Source organism: Amblyomma americanum, unplaced genomic scaffold, assembly GCF_052857255.1.
Source record: "Amblyomma americanum isolate KBUSLIRL-KWMA unplaced genomic scaffold, ASM5285725v1 scaffold_22, whole genome shotgun sequence".
Taxonomy (NCBI): domain Eukaryota; kingdom Metazoa; phylum Arthropoda; class Arachnida; order Ixodida; family Ixodidae; genus Amblyomma; species Amblyomma americanum.
In genome coordinates, this window is record NW_027526494.1 from 914,385 (window position 1) to 929,039 (window position 14,655).

A 14,655-nucleotide genomic window follows, 5' to 3' on the forward strand; every position below is an offset into this window, starting at 1 on the left:
CGGCGAAGGAGGGCGCACGAAGACGCGTTTGATTTGCCGGACGAGCTGTTCCGACGCCTTTTTCGACTGGAGAAGCAGACTGTAGAGTGGCTATGCGACGAACTCGCCGATTAACTGGGAGGTTTGCGTGCGAGCGCGCTGTCGATGCGGCGGTAGGTGCTGTGTGCACTGCGATTATTTGCCATGGGCGGCTTTCAGGCTGCCGTTGGTAGCGCGGCGCATGTCGGCATCGCACAACCGATGGTGAGCAAAGGCGTGCGGCAAGTATTGCAGGCAATCTGCTAAATTAGCGCGCATAAGGGGTGGGTTCCTGCGGTCACATCTGTGCCACAGATATATAAATAAATTACTCTTATACTGCCAAAGCACTTTATTTTTCCCAGGAAATCGCACTTCGTGATCGTCTTTTGTTTCACAAGGGAAAGAAAGAAGACAAATACTGCAAAAGATCAAATACTGCAACACCTCACCTTTTCGTATCTTTGTCATCGATCGAAAGAGTTGTCTCGGTCGATTTTGTACCATGCGATCCTTGCAAGTTCGCTCAGCAGGCACGCAGCCTTCACTGCATTCGTTCAAATTTTTCGGCACACTTAAGTTAACCGCACAGTAGCTTCACTTCACACGCCGCGTAACAAACAACAAACACGGCGTAGAATCGGCTGCTTTTGTGCAAAGCGGCTTGACGCTTTACCTCCCTCAGCGCATCCCCGACGGCAGCAGAAGTTGGCCCCCAGCCAATTAATTAGCACAACTTCGAACATTTTTTGTTTTGCTTAATATTTTCCGACTTTAAAGACAATGTTTTCGCCAAGTAAAATATTAGTTATTTTCATCGGTGTTTATTTCTTATTTCTTTTTACAAAACAATCAGCCGACGACCCCTCAAATGCTCTCGGGGCGCCGCCCTGCTGTAATTGGCTGATTTCTCGTTGCGTCACGTGGTGACGCCTCATCGTTTCGCCATTCTGACGTCACTGTCAATAACTTTTGACAGAATTTCTCACAGTTGCGTAATCTGGCCCCAGCTCCACATGACGGGGCAGGTTTAAGGCTGGCTGCCTGAGGATGCAGAAAGCGGTCTCGTGGACTGGCCCCAGTGGGAAATTTAAGAGTACCGTTTTTGAGTCTTTAAGGACGTACCTGGCATTAGTGTGTGTAAGGGCAAGAGCGACTGCCACCTCTTCCGAGGAGACTGGGGTGGATGCGGCAGGAAGATGGAGAAAGGCTATGGGTGGTAGTGTGTGCAATTGCCGCGTCTTCGCCCGTGCTATCTGCGTCCACTCATACAGCGTCGGCTTCCGAACTGTAGTGCTTGTGGAGAGCATTTGCGCGGGATATGTGGTGGGCCGAGTAATACGTGGCGTGGGTGTTCTGAGCGACCAGTTTTATTATGAGCTGTGTGTTTGTGCGGCGGGGGCAGGTAGTAGTGTGGCGTCGGCTGCCGGTATGCGAATTTGGAAGCGGTCAAGTATGTGACGTCATGTGAATGCTTGAGTTAGGCCAGTATATTGTGCTTCTCTTTGGGCCCCTATGAGTTCGTGTGTAGTGTCGTGGAGGCCGAACTGGAGAAGATTGGTCGTTTGGGTGTTAGGGGGAAGGTGCATGGCTACCTTGTAAGCTTTACGGAGCATAGCATCTAGGGTGGCTATTTGTTCTTTTCGGAGTTTGAGGTATTTGACTGTAGAGGAAACGGCAGAGTATGAAGGTATGAATGAGGCGGCACAAATTGTGCTCCTTCATGCCATAGTGTTTGGAGGTATTTTACTGTGTAGAGGAAACGACAGAGTATGATGACATGAATCATGCGGCTCAAATCGTGCTCCTTCATGCCATGGTCTTTGGAGGTATTTTACTGTGTAGAGGAAACGACAGAGTATGATGACATGAATCAGGCGGCAAAATCGTGCTCCTTCATGCCATACTGTTTGGAGGTATTTCACTGTGTAGAGGGAACGGCAAAGTATGAAGGTATGAATCAGGCGGCACAAATAGTGCTCCTTGACGCCATGGCCTTTGGAGGTATTTTACTGTGTAGAGGAAACGACAGAGCATGAAGGCATGAATGAGGCGGCTCAAATCGTGCTGCTTCATGCCATAGTGTTTGCAGGTATTTTACTGTGCAGAGGAAAGGACACTGTATGAAGGTATGAATGAGGTGGCACAAATCGTGCTCCTTCATGCTATGGTCTTTGGAGGTATTTTACTGGTAAGAGGAAACGAAAAGGCATCAAGACATGAATGAGGCGGCACAAATCGGGCTCCGTCATGCCATTGTGTTTAGAGGTATTTTACTGTGCAGAGGAAACGATAAAGCATGAAGGCATGAATGAAGCGGCACAAATCGTGCTCCTTCATGCTATGGTTTTTCGAGGTATTTTACTGTGTAGAGGAAACGAAAAAGCATGAAGACATGAACGAGGCGGCACAAATCGTGCTCCTTCATGCCATTGTGTGTGGAGGTATTTTACTGTGCAGAGGAAACGACAAAGCATGAAGCCATGAATGAGGCGGCACAAATCATGCTCCTTCATGCCATAGTATTTGGAGGTATTTTACTGCGTAGAAGAAACTACAGACCATGAAGGCATGAATGAGGCGGCTCAAATCGTGCTGCTTCATGCCATAGTGTTTGGAGATAGTTTACTGTGTAGAGGAAACGGCAGAGTATGAAGGTATGAATGAGGCGGCACAAATCGTGCTCCTTCATGGCATAGTGTTTGGAGGTATTTTACTGTGCAGAGGAAACGACAGAGTATGAAGGCATGAATGAGGCGGTGCAAATCGTGCTCCTCCATTCCATACAGCTTGGAGGTACTTTACTGTGTACAGGAAACGACAGTGCATGAAGGCATGAATGAGGCGGCTCAATTCGTGCTGCTTCATGCCATAGTGTTTGCCGGAAACTTTGCGGATGATGGGCGACAGCACTTCTGTCACCCGGTGGACACTTCTGAGAGCGAAAGTGTTCGGCCGTTGTTCTTGCTGTGAAGGCACAGGATGCAGAGTGTGTTAACCTCCGGAACAGGGCGTCTGGTGATGGGGCCGTGGGGAGGCTCGTATGTTTACGTCATGTTTAGTGTGCGGAAAACAATCATATCCACGTAAGCCATGCGCACTACTAGCGTGTGTGTGATCACATCCTATAAAAATGTCAATACCATGCACACTGTACTGCGAATGGAACCACTACTCACGCGGTATACTAAATAAGAGGTACTTTTTCTAACGTACTTTAATACCCTAATTTTTCTCTCCAAGATTCTTGAAAATTTCCTCATCAAATAAGAGAACTCCCCGACTTTACACCCGACGAAACATCTCCAGCATGCAGCTGAGAGCTTTTATATGATATTTTATATTGACATGGCTAAAGTGAACTCTGCCTGTCTCCAAAAGAAAGTTGCTTGTCGAGCGAGCAAGCATAGGAGACCCTTGTATAAAATTGGCCTTGCTGAAATCACATCAGAGAACAACAAAAGATGTAAAGAAAATTGTTTTTTGAAGAAAGGAAATGGTGCATTATTTCTCTCGCATCTCTGTGCACACCCCAACCGCGCTGAATGGAAGTGAGTGAGTGAGGGAAAACTTTTATTGATACAGTCAAGAGATTCGCGGATTCAAAAGCTCCGTCGTCTTTGTTCTTGGCGCTTGCGATCGGAGTCTTCTCTTCAGCATGGGTGGGCCCCTATTCCAGGGCTCCACTGAGCCATGCTGCATCGCCCGCCGTGCGCTCGCTGGGCCGTGAGCTCGCTGCTGGTGAGACGGCTCTCCCATTGCTCCGCACTCGGGTGTTCGTGTTTGTGGAATGCTTTGTTGCGTTCGCACTCCCAAGTAATGTGATAAAGTGTGGGTGTGGCTCCGCACCACGGGCAGGTGGCCCTGTATTGTGATGGGAACATTTTGTTGAGTATGTGTAGGTTGGAGAAGGTGTTTGTCTGTAGTCTACGCCACATGGTGGCCTCCTCCTTTGTCAGAGCTTTGTGTGGTGGTGGATATTTGATTCTGATCCTCCTGTGTAAGTTTAAAAGTTCTGCGTATCCCCCTCGCAGGCTTGCAGATGTAACTCCGGGGCGTTAGACTGTCCTGCTTGGATTGCTTCGCCTCGAGCTAGGCTGTCTGCCCTTTCGTTTCCCTCTACCCCCGCGTGGCCTGGGATCCAAATCAGATTGTGCCTGGGTTTGTTTAACTCGGTAGAGGCTACCCCGCTGAGTATCCTGAGGGCCGTTTTGCTAATTCTGCCCTTCATGTAGTTTTTGCACGTTTCTTTAGAATCTGTTAGAATATTTAGAGGGCGGCCGGTCCTATAGCCTTCTGCTGCCGCCAGCGCGACGGCAATTTCCTCGGCCTCCGCTGCGCCAGCGACTTTCGCCGTGGCGCTCGTCACTAGGTGTCCTTCGTTGTCTACTACCACCATTGCGGCTGCATGTTCTGCTCCGCATGGATAGACGGCAGCGTCTGTGTAGCCAGTGTTGTCTTTTGGGGCTAGCGTTCGTTCGACGTATTCTGCCCTAGCCTGGCATTGGTGTGCGTGGAGATTAGGGTCCATGTTCTTTGGCATAGGCCCTATGTTAAAGGATTTTCTGAGGTGGTCCGGAACCTCCGCGTATCTATCGACTAGTGCGCACGTGTCCCGACCCAGCCTTTTCAGGAGCGCCCGTCCTGCGGGGGTGCCTCCGAGTCTGATGGTCTGTGCACCCAGCAGCGCTTCCGCGAGTTCGCTGAAGGTGTTGCTGACGCCCAAATGCGGGAGTTTCTCGTTGGACGTGTTTCTGGGTAGGTGGAGGGCTGTCTTGTAAGCCTTTCTGAGGATGGTGTCGACTTGCTCTCTTTCCGTCTTGGTGGTTGCGTGGTACGGCAGGGAGTACGTGACTCGGCTGACGATGAGGCTGTTGACGAGTTTGAGGGTGTCTTCCTCTCTCATTCCGTGTCTTTTCTGGGAGACTCGGTTGATCATGCGGCCCACCTGTTCCGCTGCCTTGCTTAGCAGGCTGATGGTGTGGCTGCTCTTGCGGCTGCTTTGCAGCCACATTCCCAAAATTCTAATCCTGTTCTTCTCGGGGATGTGTTGTCCCTCGAGGGTGACTTCTAGTGTTGCCTGGGTGGGATGTTTGCCAATTCTGAGGAGTTCCGATTTTTCCGTCGAGCATCGTAGGCCCCGTTCTTTGGTGTAGTTTTCCACGCAGGTGTAGTTTTCCAGCCTCTTCCAGCCTCTCTTGCTTTTCACCGAGTGATCCCTGAGTGGTGCAGATTGTGACGTCGTTGGCGTACTTTGCATGCTCGATACCTTGGATCTTCTTTAGTCTGTTTGCTAAGCCGATTATTGCCACGTTGAAGAGGACGGGCGATATGACGGATCCTTGGGGTGTGCCTTTGCAGGGGGTGTGAAAGACGTCGCTTCTCAGCTCGCCCATGCCCACTGTTGCTGTTCTGTTGCTTAGGAAGTCCCTGATGTAGTCATGGGTTCTCCTCCCGCAGTTGGTATTGTTTATGCCCTCCATGATGGCAGCGTGGCTCACGTTGTCAAATGCCCCTTTTATGTAGAGGGCCATGACCACGTTCTCACCCGCTTTTGGCATCGTCTCGAGCACTTCCTCCTTGAGTTGGAGTAGCACGTCTTGTGTAAAGAGGTTGGCCCTGAATCCAAACATACTGTCCGGGTACAGTTGCTCTTTCTCCAGGTAAGATTGAATTCGTCTGGTGATTACTTTCTTGTAGAGTTTTCCCAGGCACGACGTGAGGGATATCGGCCTGAGGTTCTCTATTTGTAGCTTCTTGCGTGGCTTCGGAATCATTACGACGACGGCATGTTTCCATTCCGCCGGAACTCTTCCTTCTTGCCACAGTGTGTTGAGGTATTTGGTTAGTTGGTCGATTGCATAGTCGCTGAGATTTCGGATCAGGGAGTTCCGGATCTTGTCCGCTCCTGCTGCCGTGTTTTTCGTTGCCGATCTGATCGCTTCTACAACTTCTTCCCTCGTGATGGGTCTGTCCATAGTGGGGTTGTCTTCCCCGCGGTATTCTTCTTTGTAGTTTTCGACCTGATCTCTGCCGTAGCATTTGATCTTGACTTCTTCTCCCCCCAACCGTAGAAGTTCACCGGTCTAGGTTTGTACATGATCTTGGAATTCTGCTTTTTTACATCCGCGCGCGGTGAAAAGAACGCGTGTGCACGAGAAGCGTTCGCACGTGACGAAGAAGCAGCTGCCCTCCTCAGCGCCGGTCACAGACCTCGATCCTCCGGCCATGGATAGCACGAAGACGTCGAGAGAATCCAGAACCTCCAAGAAGGCGAAGAAGAAAGGAGCCCAACATTCGAAAGACACGGAACGGGAGAAGGACTCGTCCAGAACATCGCGCAAGAAGCGAAAATGCGGCACCGAGAGATCTCCCGAACGCCACAGCGGCGCAAGAACCCAAGAACTCGCCGATGAAAGCAAACAGGCTTCTGGCCAGGCAAGCACGCATGAAGCCCTCGTCGACGCACCGACAATTAAAGCAGCAGATGTCCCTGGTACTACCGGATCCGATCAGCAGCCAACGCTGTCCCACCTCCCGACTGCTGAGCGCGGCGACGTCACCACGAGCCGACTACAACCGCAATGCCTCGCGGAGACAAAGGGTACCAATATGCCACCTTCGAGCGAGGGCCAAGCGCTGCTTCCAAAAGCAAGCGACGACTTAGCTGCTGCACCAAGCGGCGCTCCTCCGGACCTCACCACCGTTCCAGCTGAGCAAGTCCAGAGCGCTGACACAGAACCGCGTCACACGACTCGGACCATACGCAAAGCGACTCGAGTCCAACCCGGCGTTGAGGCTGAGGAAACGACCAGGCCAAGCTGCCCTGAAGAGCAGCCTAACGCGAGGTCCCAGAGCGCGCAGGCGCAGCCCACCGTGGAGCGAACTGAAGACGGGAAGAAGCATTAGGGTTTTCGAATCATGGTAAGCAACGCCCACCGAAAAATGAAGCATAGGTCTCAATGACTTTACATGAGTGATGACGTGCCTCTAGCTGTGCGCTTCTTGTACCACGAACCCCATTGAGCCCAACACACAGCGCTGTTGAGAGCCTGTTCAATTTTAAACATGAGAGGTTTTATATTTTCACAAGTTAAAGGGCAATGATGTTCATGAGCTCACCAAATTTTGCAGTAAAACTTTGCACCTTATCGCTTCATCAAGGGGAGTTACAGGGAATCATGATGTTATAATGAGCCCTTTTAAAGATTACCTAATATCATTTTGAATGCCAGTGCGTGGGCCCCATCATTGTTTCTACTTTTCTGGATTAGCTGCTTCCCACTCTTGCCCCTTGCTGCCAGCAGATTGTGAGCTGAAGCTGCGTATTTTCAAAATTGGCTGCTCTTGTCCTGCAGTCTTGTTTTCCCGCATTGTGGCATGTTTTAGTTTTTTGTGCAGGATATAACTCACAATTGTAACTACTGAGAAAACGTTCGACAAAAATAGTGTTACGTGATTAAACGCACATTGCACGCAGGAAAGCAAAGTCGGCAGAGACACGTAATACTGCTTACGGCGCAAGCCCTCCCTCTCACTTTGTGAACGCTGTCATTGCGCATTGCCGCGAGATGTAGCCAGGTGCTACGCAGCTGGCAATTCTACCTCTGCATGGCTCTACGTAGCCGCCGCCGCAACCTTTCTCTTCTGCGCGCTGACCCGGCTTGACGGTATGACGCGATAGCTAACGGGCTGATGCTCATATGCGCAGAATTGGTCTTCCCTTATTTAACATTCAGAGGTAACTTGGAATCTTCATACTACCCTTGCTGCTGCGATTAAATGGTGTGTCACTGCCCTGGGATGACAGGTGCAGCCACCGGTGGAATTTGTGCGGTACAGGTTGTTCTTGCCGAGCAACCTCGCGTGACCAATCGTAAATTTAAATGCCACCTACGAGGCTTCGTGTGGACAGCCTGCACGTGCCGCAAGCGTTTGGCTGCGGTGATAGCCTACTGGTCTTTGAAGCTGATCTGTTCGCGCCGCCACGGGTTCGACTCCCAATAGTGGATAATGACGCGATTTCTTTTTCTGCTTCTTTTTCTGTATGCTCCCTTGGTGCACATAAAATCTACGAAGCTGCTCGGCTCTGAACTTCCGGATTAATGCTTTCGCATTAAGAGGAAATAAATGCGTTGACTGCACGAAACTAAAAACCATCGCTTACCCAGGCTGCATGCAAAGCTCGGCGGTAGAAGTGCGTACACAGTGATGCCTTGGAAAGAAACAGCGCCGGGTCGGCTTTTAGTGCACAGTCTATCACTCCAATAGGCTCTAAAAGATTGCCTACCTTCCAAGAGAGATAACTTCCTATGCCTTCATTGCAAGGATGAGCAACACAGGAATTTTACTCAGTCGTTCCAGTGCACTATTGGCTTTTTTCCACGTAGATTGGCGCAAATTGCGACCTTCGGAGTTTTGAAGTTGAATTATATATAGCTGCGCTTCTTGTACGCAGTGTCGTTCATAATTGGTGAACGACATGCTCGGATGAGAATATGGAGACGGTTTGCATATTCATGTCCTGTTTTGCACCACCCTCCGCTTGCAGTCAGTCGCCTGGAAAATAATAAAGTATTCGATATGACTCAGGTTTCTTAATGTCTCAAATAAGGATGAAGTAAGAAATTCGGGACTCTTAAAAGTAAGGACGCCCGAATTTGATTTCATTGCTCCTTTCCATCCCTTTATCACTTTTGTCCTATTAAAATGTTCGGCTCTCCACACAGCTTTAGGCAAAGGCACATTTCGTTTTGGCCGATACCTTTTGCTGGTCAGGTAGACAATGAGAATGGAGCAGGAGTGTAGCAAATAATTGATTCGGTATATTGTTTCATGTGCATTCTCACATATCGCACACACAAAATGCTTGAGAACGACATAGCGGAAACCTAGTTCTTCCTGCTATGGCGCGCCCTTCCAGAGCCCTGACGTCCCAAAAAGGAGCACTTGCATCAAATGTTGCGCCGGGACATCGTGCGTATTACTAGCCGTCATCGTGGCGGTGCTTCTGGCACTTCGAGCCCCCTCCCGTGAACATCACTACGAGACCTGCGACACGCTGGCATGCGCCGCCTACTCGAAGCGGCTCCTAGAGTCCATCAACTCCTCAGTGAAGCCTTGCGATAGCTTCACTCATTACGTGTGCGATGGCTGGAATAGTCGCTACGAGGCAAGCGTAAATGACGTTGCCCTGCTGTCTGCTCTTACTCGAATGTACCATATCGTTCGAGATATGAACGTACCCAAGAGTGGGCAAAATGTGATGGAACGCGCCGCAGCTTTCTACCTCAGTTGCGAATGCGTTGGGAAAGCCCGCTGCAACGAATTATTGAACGTCGCACTGGCTCTGCAAGCAGCGAATGTCGTGTGGCCCCTCAAGGCGCAGCGTCCGGATCTTCTGCACACCCTGCTTCACGTGTCGATCCGACTTCGTTGGGCAGGCATCCTTGCTTTCGATGTAAAAGCTACTGGGCCAAAAAAAAATACTTGGTGCTGCGACCACCGCAAGAGTTCTACATACTGGGCCGGAGGGCAAAAGAGCAACTCCGTTCCCCTGGCAGCCGGCAACATTATTTCGAGGTACTGAAAACAAGCCTCGAGGCCGCAAGCAGCGCTGCAGGTCACGGTGAGTCGATGACATTTGAAGAAACACGAAATATTGAACTAAGGATATGGGACGTCCTTTGGAAAAGAGCTGCAGTACATCCCACGTTCATTATGAAAGACCGGCTTTTCTACAATTTCGTCCCAAACCTCACGCTGGATTGGTGGAAGCTAGCTTTGCGAGACTATGGTGTGGCACTGCGCGACAATGAACGTGTCGTGTTCGTGAGCGATGCCTTTCCTTTTCTTCACGCGTTCTTCAATATGTGGAAGAAGTACGGGGAGGAAGAGATGCACCTTCTGCTGTCCTGGTGTACGGTTCAGGTGGCGGCGTGGTTTGCTAACCAGGAGCTTCTAATCAACTTCTACGGCACCGAGCAGAAGGTGGAGATCGTGCACCGGGCGTTCTGCTTCAGCAAAACTTTCGTCGTGACCGGCGACGCCCTGCTTCACAGGTGGGTTTGGTTCCTGATAGATTCGTTCTGATAGTTCAGCTCTTATAGTTTGGTTCGTGACTGCAGTGGTAGTTCTCGAGTTGTGCCTATTAGTTTTGTCCTCGTCTTCCACATTAAGATTACAGTTGTAGTGATGAAAGTGTATAATTGTTTGTTTTATTCGCGCTGATATGTTTTGGTCGGCATATGCTGTATAGCCATTTGCAAAAAAAAAATAATAATTTGCTGCCGTGCTATCAGGGTGGCGTAGCAAGGTCAGGCACTTTCCGGGCCTTTTGCTATGCCTCGAGCGACAATTTGTATGAAATTGCCTCAAATAAAAGAAACAGACACTAAAATAAAAGCAGCTTCTCTCTGCCCATTTCCCTCTCTCCGCTTTTCACTGCGCTATGTGTCACAGTGACCGGTCAAGAATCAACATCCGTTGTGTCCTCAGGCGTGTGTACAGGTCCGCTTTGGGCCACAGCCGGGTTGTGACGACTTATGAAATTAGACGTAAACAGCGGTGTGCTCCTGAACCTCAGAGACCTTTAGGTTCATTTTAACATTACATCATGATATGAAATTAACACACAGCACACATTTTCAGGTTCAGCGACGCCACACTTCCTGCGGGTCTTCGGCTTCAAGCACGGGCACTGATTTTGGACGTTCGCCGGTCTCTGCATGGCCGGCTTCTTCGCTGGAAGTTTTATGATGAGAACCTGACAGTGGTCCACGACTGGAACACTACATCTTTGGCGCTGCTGTATTTCGAGAATCCGGGAGGAGTGGACTCCGACGACAAATCAGGGATGTACGGGCGGACATGCACCCCGATAAAGACTCTTCCGAAAGAAGTTTCCACTAGTCATCCAAGTGCCTTACAGACAATCAAGTTGGAGTATATCTCACAGAAATGAATCAAAAATCCAATGTTCTGGTTTTCTCTGAAAGCCGGATGGGTATTTAATTGGTTCGTTCCGAAATCCGGTTGACACTATATATGCATGGAATTATACCGACGCGTTTAACTTAGTTGTGCTGTAGAGAAGATCCTTGACTGTAGCTAAGCACTTGAAGACATTAATTGAAAATAATTTAATCGATCCTAACCAACGAGGCAGAGCTGCTGTCTACCTAGTGGGCTTGATACTTGTAATGTCAAGTAATGCCGTACTTCTAATTAAATCCTTTCAGAAAAAGAATGTGCACAATTGCGTGAGTGATACGTCCCACGGCTTTACACAGAAGCGAGTCAGCCTTTTTAAAATCTGTCTTGTAGGGTATGATGGTGTTATCACCTTTACCAGGCGTGATGTGTGTGCATCCGCCGCGCATGCGCCTTCATGTCTTATATTTAGACGTGTCGGCTTCTGAATTCAGCTTCTGTTTGCGCTCGTCCAGTCACATCTTCCGTCGTCGTGTCGTCTCATTTGCGCATAAGTGTTGATGATATTACAACTAGCCAACACGGCTACAACCGATTGCAGCATTTATTACTTGAAACTACTCATGACTTCATATTCGCTCTCGAAAAACCTATAGGCAAGTTGACGTCATATTTGGTATCAAAAGGCTTTTACCACGTGTCTCTCTCAGAACTGACGCAAAAACTTCAACTCTTTCTTGCCTGTCATAACGTTACAAACTGCATTAAATATCTTCCAATCCGGTATCAGTAAATGTAATTTCAAAGTCACGCATCAGGCCTTTCGGTAGGGTCTGGTGTGCAGTATGCACCATAGAAATGCGTGTGGAAACAATGTATTCTTTGTTTATATCAACAACCTGATGTCAAGTGCCACCGCAACAGTGTGAACGTTCGCAGGGGCTGCAGTATATACAAAAAATAGGTCCCATGAGAACCATGTAAGTCTGTACCATGCATATCGTAGAACAGCGAAGCGATGTTTAGAATTAAAGATGACGTTCAATCGCGTACACTAAATGTTTACAACCTCATTAAAAAAGTCATTTTGATGTATGAAGTTGAAAGTCAATCCTTTGAAGTAGTTTAAGAATAAATACATTAGGCAGTTGTATTCCCCTCTGATCTGTAATAGAACAAACATACATCACATGTTTCGTGAAAAGCAGTTTTGCGCTTTTTTCTCATATGCGATTTAACCCGGCTACAACTCCACATTCACAATTAGTGACATGCTGCTCTCTTGTCCGCTCTCTGTACTTGAATACAATATGCTGTGGAATGTAATTGGAATTCCTCTGCTTTCCGAAATTTTAGTTTGCCAACAGGCACTGTAACCAAGGCGCACAAGATGTTTTTTTTTTAATTGTTGTGCTGGTAACGGTTATTTTCGTTGTGCAACTATAATATCGCTCAAGAATATTCTTGTTAGAAAGGAGAAGAAAAAACAACCACACGCCACCAGTGGGATCCGAGCCCAAGACCTCCGAATTTCGCGTCCGGTGATCTACCAACAGAACTACGTCGGCGGCAGTCCAGTCTTTTCCTTTGAGGTGTATTTACGTTCTGCCTGCAGCCTAACCCTGAAAGTGTTTACTGGCACTCCCCTCGTCAATAGCGGCGGACGTAGTACGTACTGTACTACCGTGACTGTGACCTGTAACGTCGTCGAATGTGGCGCGCGGTAGGTGTGTGAGGACCTTCTGTCACGTATTAGGCGACAATCTTTGCCTCTTTGTTGTGCAGCGACAAAAGTTTATGCGGGAGGGCTTTCAAGCTCTCGCAAGGAAGGAAAAAAAAGACAGGAAATAAAGAGAAAGAAAAAATTAATGTGAATTATCCCCAGCTAGTCCAAGATATACAAAGCGAAAGCGAGACTGAGCCGGTTTTCACTGACCCACGGAGCCGGTTGCGCGCCTTTCCTCTCGTGAAAATGAATGGTCTTTGCTAAGTTGTCAATGCCAATGAAAACGATGAACGCCGTCGGCTAACTTGTAATGTTTGGTTTTTGAGGAAAGCAAATGGCACAGTAACCGTCTCACATATCTCGGTGGACACCCGAACAGCGCCGTAAAAGAAGGGATAAAGGAGGGAGGGAAAAAGGAAAGAGAAAAATGAAAACTGAATGTTGGATTTTGAGGAAAGGCGCAGCGCTGCGCAGCGGTGGAACACCTTTGGCTCGGTGCTACTAGTGGCGCATACGCAGTAGTGACGAGGGAACGAGAGAGAGAGAAAATTTGTAGTGGCTTAGCTCGGCTATGCCAGGATATACGTAGCGAAAGCTAAGGCATAGCATAGTTACCCTTGGTTAATCTTGACTGCAAGTCCAGGTTAGTCTGGTTGTCTAGCTATGTTATTTTCGCATTAAAGACAACAGAACTGTGGTTGCAGCGCATGGGGGTTCTACTTTTCAATCCTCTGGCATGTTATCAGGCATGCGACGCTGCTGGCGAAGCGAGCGGAGCCAAGGGCAACGACGAAGAATACGGTGTGACGTCATACCAAACGGCGGCGGTGGCGAGCCGCGTAGTGTGACGTCATACCAGATGGTGCGGCGAGCGCGCAAAGCACAGTAACCGTCTCACATTACTCGGTGGACACCCGAACCGCTTCGTAAAAGAAGGGGCAAAGGAGGGACGGAAAGAAGAAAAGACAAAACTGAAAATTGAAAGTTGAATTTTTTTTTTGTGATGTCAGTGTACTTTAAAGATCCCCAGGTGGTCGAAATTATTCCGGAGTCGTCCACTGCGGAAGGAAGGAAGGAAGGCCTCAGATGTTGCTGGCACATATCCACTACGGGGCAGTGGCCAAGACACAGGCGGTTAATTGTTGCATACAGGAATCTTTTGACAGGAAAAGGAGTGGCAATAGTATGTAATCTGATAGATTGGAAGACGGAAGAAAAGGGGTCTTGTTAACTAGGAGATCGAGGACGGGATAATGGCCTAATGTGCATAACAATGCAATGTCTGTAATTGTCCACTGCGGCACGTCATTCTTCCTTTCTTCTTTCGCGCCCTTCTTATCCCTTCCCTTACTGCGGGGTTCAGGTGTCCAACGATATATGACACAGATACTGCGCCAATTCCTTTCCCCCCCCCCAAAAAAAATTAAAGTTGCATCTTGAGGTAAGGTGCAGCGCTGGCAGCGGCGGAACACCTGTGGCTCGGTGCTACTACTGGCACATGCGCAGTTGTGACTAGGGAGCGAGAGAGAGAAATGCGCCGTGTGTCGTCACTGCTCCTCGCGTTTGCGTAGCGTATCTCTCCAGGAATCACGCGAAACTCCCAACCTGCGGCCAGTAAAGCTTTCGCTTTTAAAAGGAACAAGACAGAATAAATATCTTGCGAAACATGGTTTATCAAGACTGCATGAGGCAGGATAACTAGAGTAATAGGGGCATAAGCTCTGGGGTGTTGAATATGACTTTTAAAGGATATATATATATATAATGGTTAAAAAGACCATTCATGATAGGGGTACGATTATTTGCATTGTCTGAAGTGGATATAAGAGTCCTAGGTTTTTCGTTATGATCCTATTGAATAGGTGAATATATATGATTTAGAAAAGCATACACCTAGCGGTGAATATTTTTTTTAATGTGAATGCTTTTCTAAATCATCCACCTTCCGCCATCGCAGACGACATTTTCATTGGTCACGA

The 14,655-nt window shown here is 48.6% G+C and overlaps 1 protein-coding gene across 1 annotated transcript; it reads left to right on the forward strand.

The window, feature by feature from the left end:
- The first annotated feature begins 6,199 nt into the window (after positions 1 to 6,199).
- On the forward strand, positions 6,200 to 10,865 carry LOC144111981 (uncharacterized). The gene is made up of 3 exons (XM_077645069.1): positions 6,200 to 6,942; positions 8,942 to 10,079; positions 10,669 to 10,865. The coding sequence occupies exon 1, from the start codon at positions 6,247 to 6,249 to the stop codon at positions 6,925 to 6,927; it is 681 nt and encodes a 226-aa protein (XP_077501195.1). The 5' UTR covers positions 6,200 to 6,246; the 3' UTR covers positions 6,928 to 6,942; positions 8,942 to 10,079; positions 10,669 to 10,865.
- Positions 10,866 to 14,655: the final 3,790 nt, after the last annotated feature.

What these genes read in the sequence shown, in the direction of transcription:
- LOC144111981 (XM_077645069.1), top strand. Translation starts at nt 6,247, where the DNA reads ATGGATAGCACGAAGACGTCGAGAGAATCCAGAACCTCCAAGAAGGCG.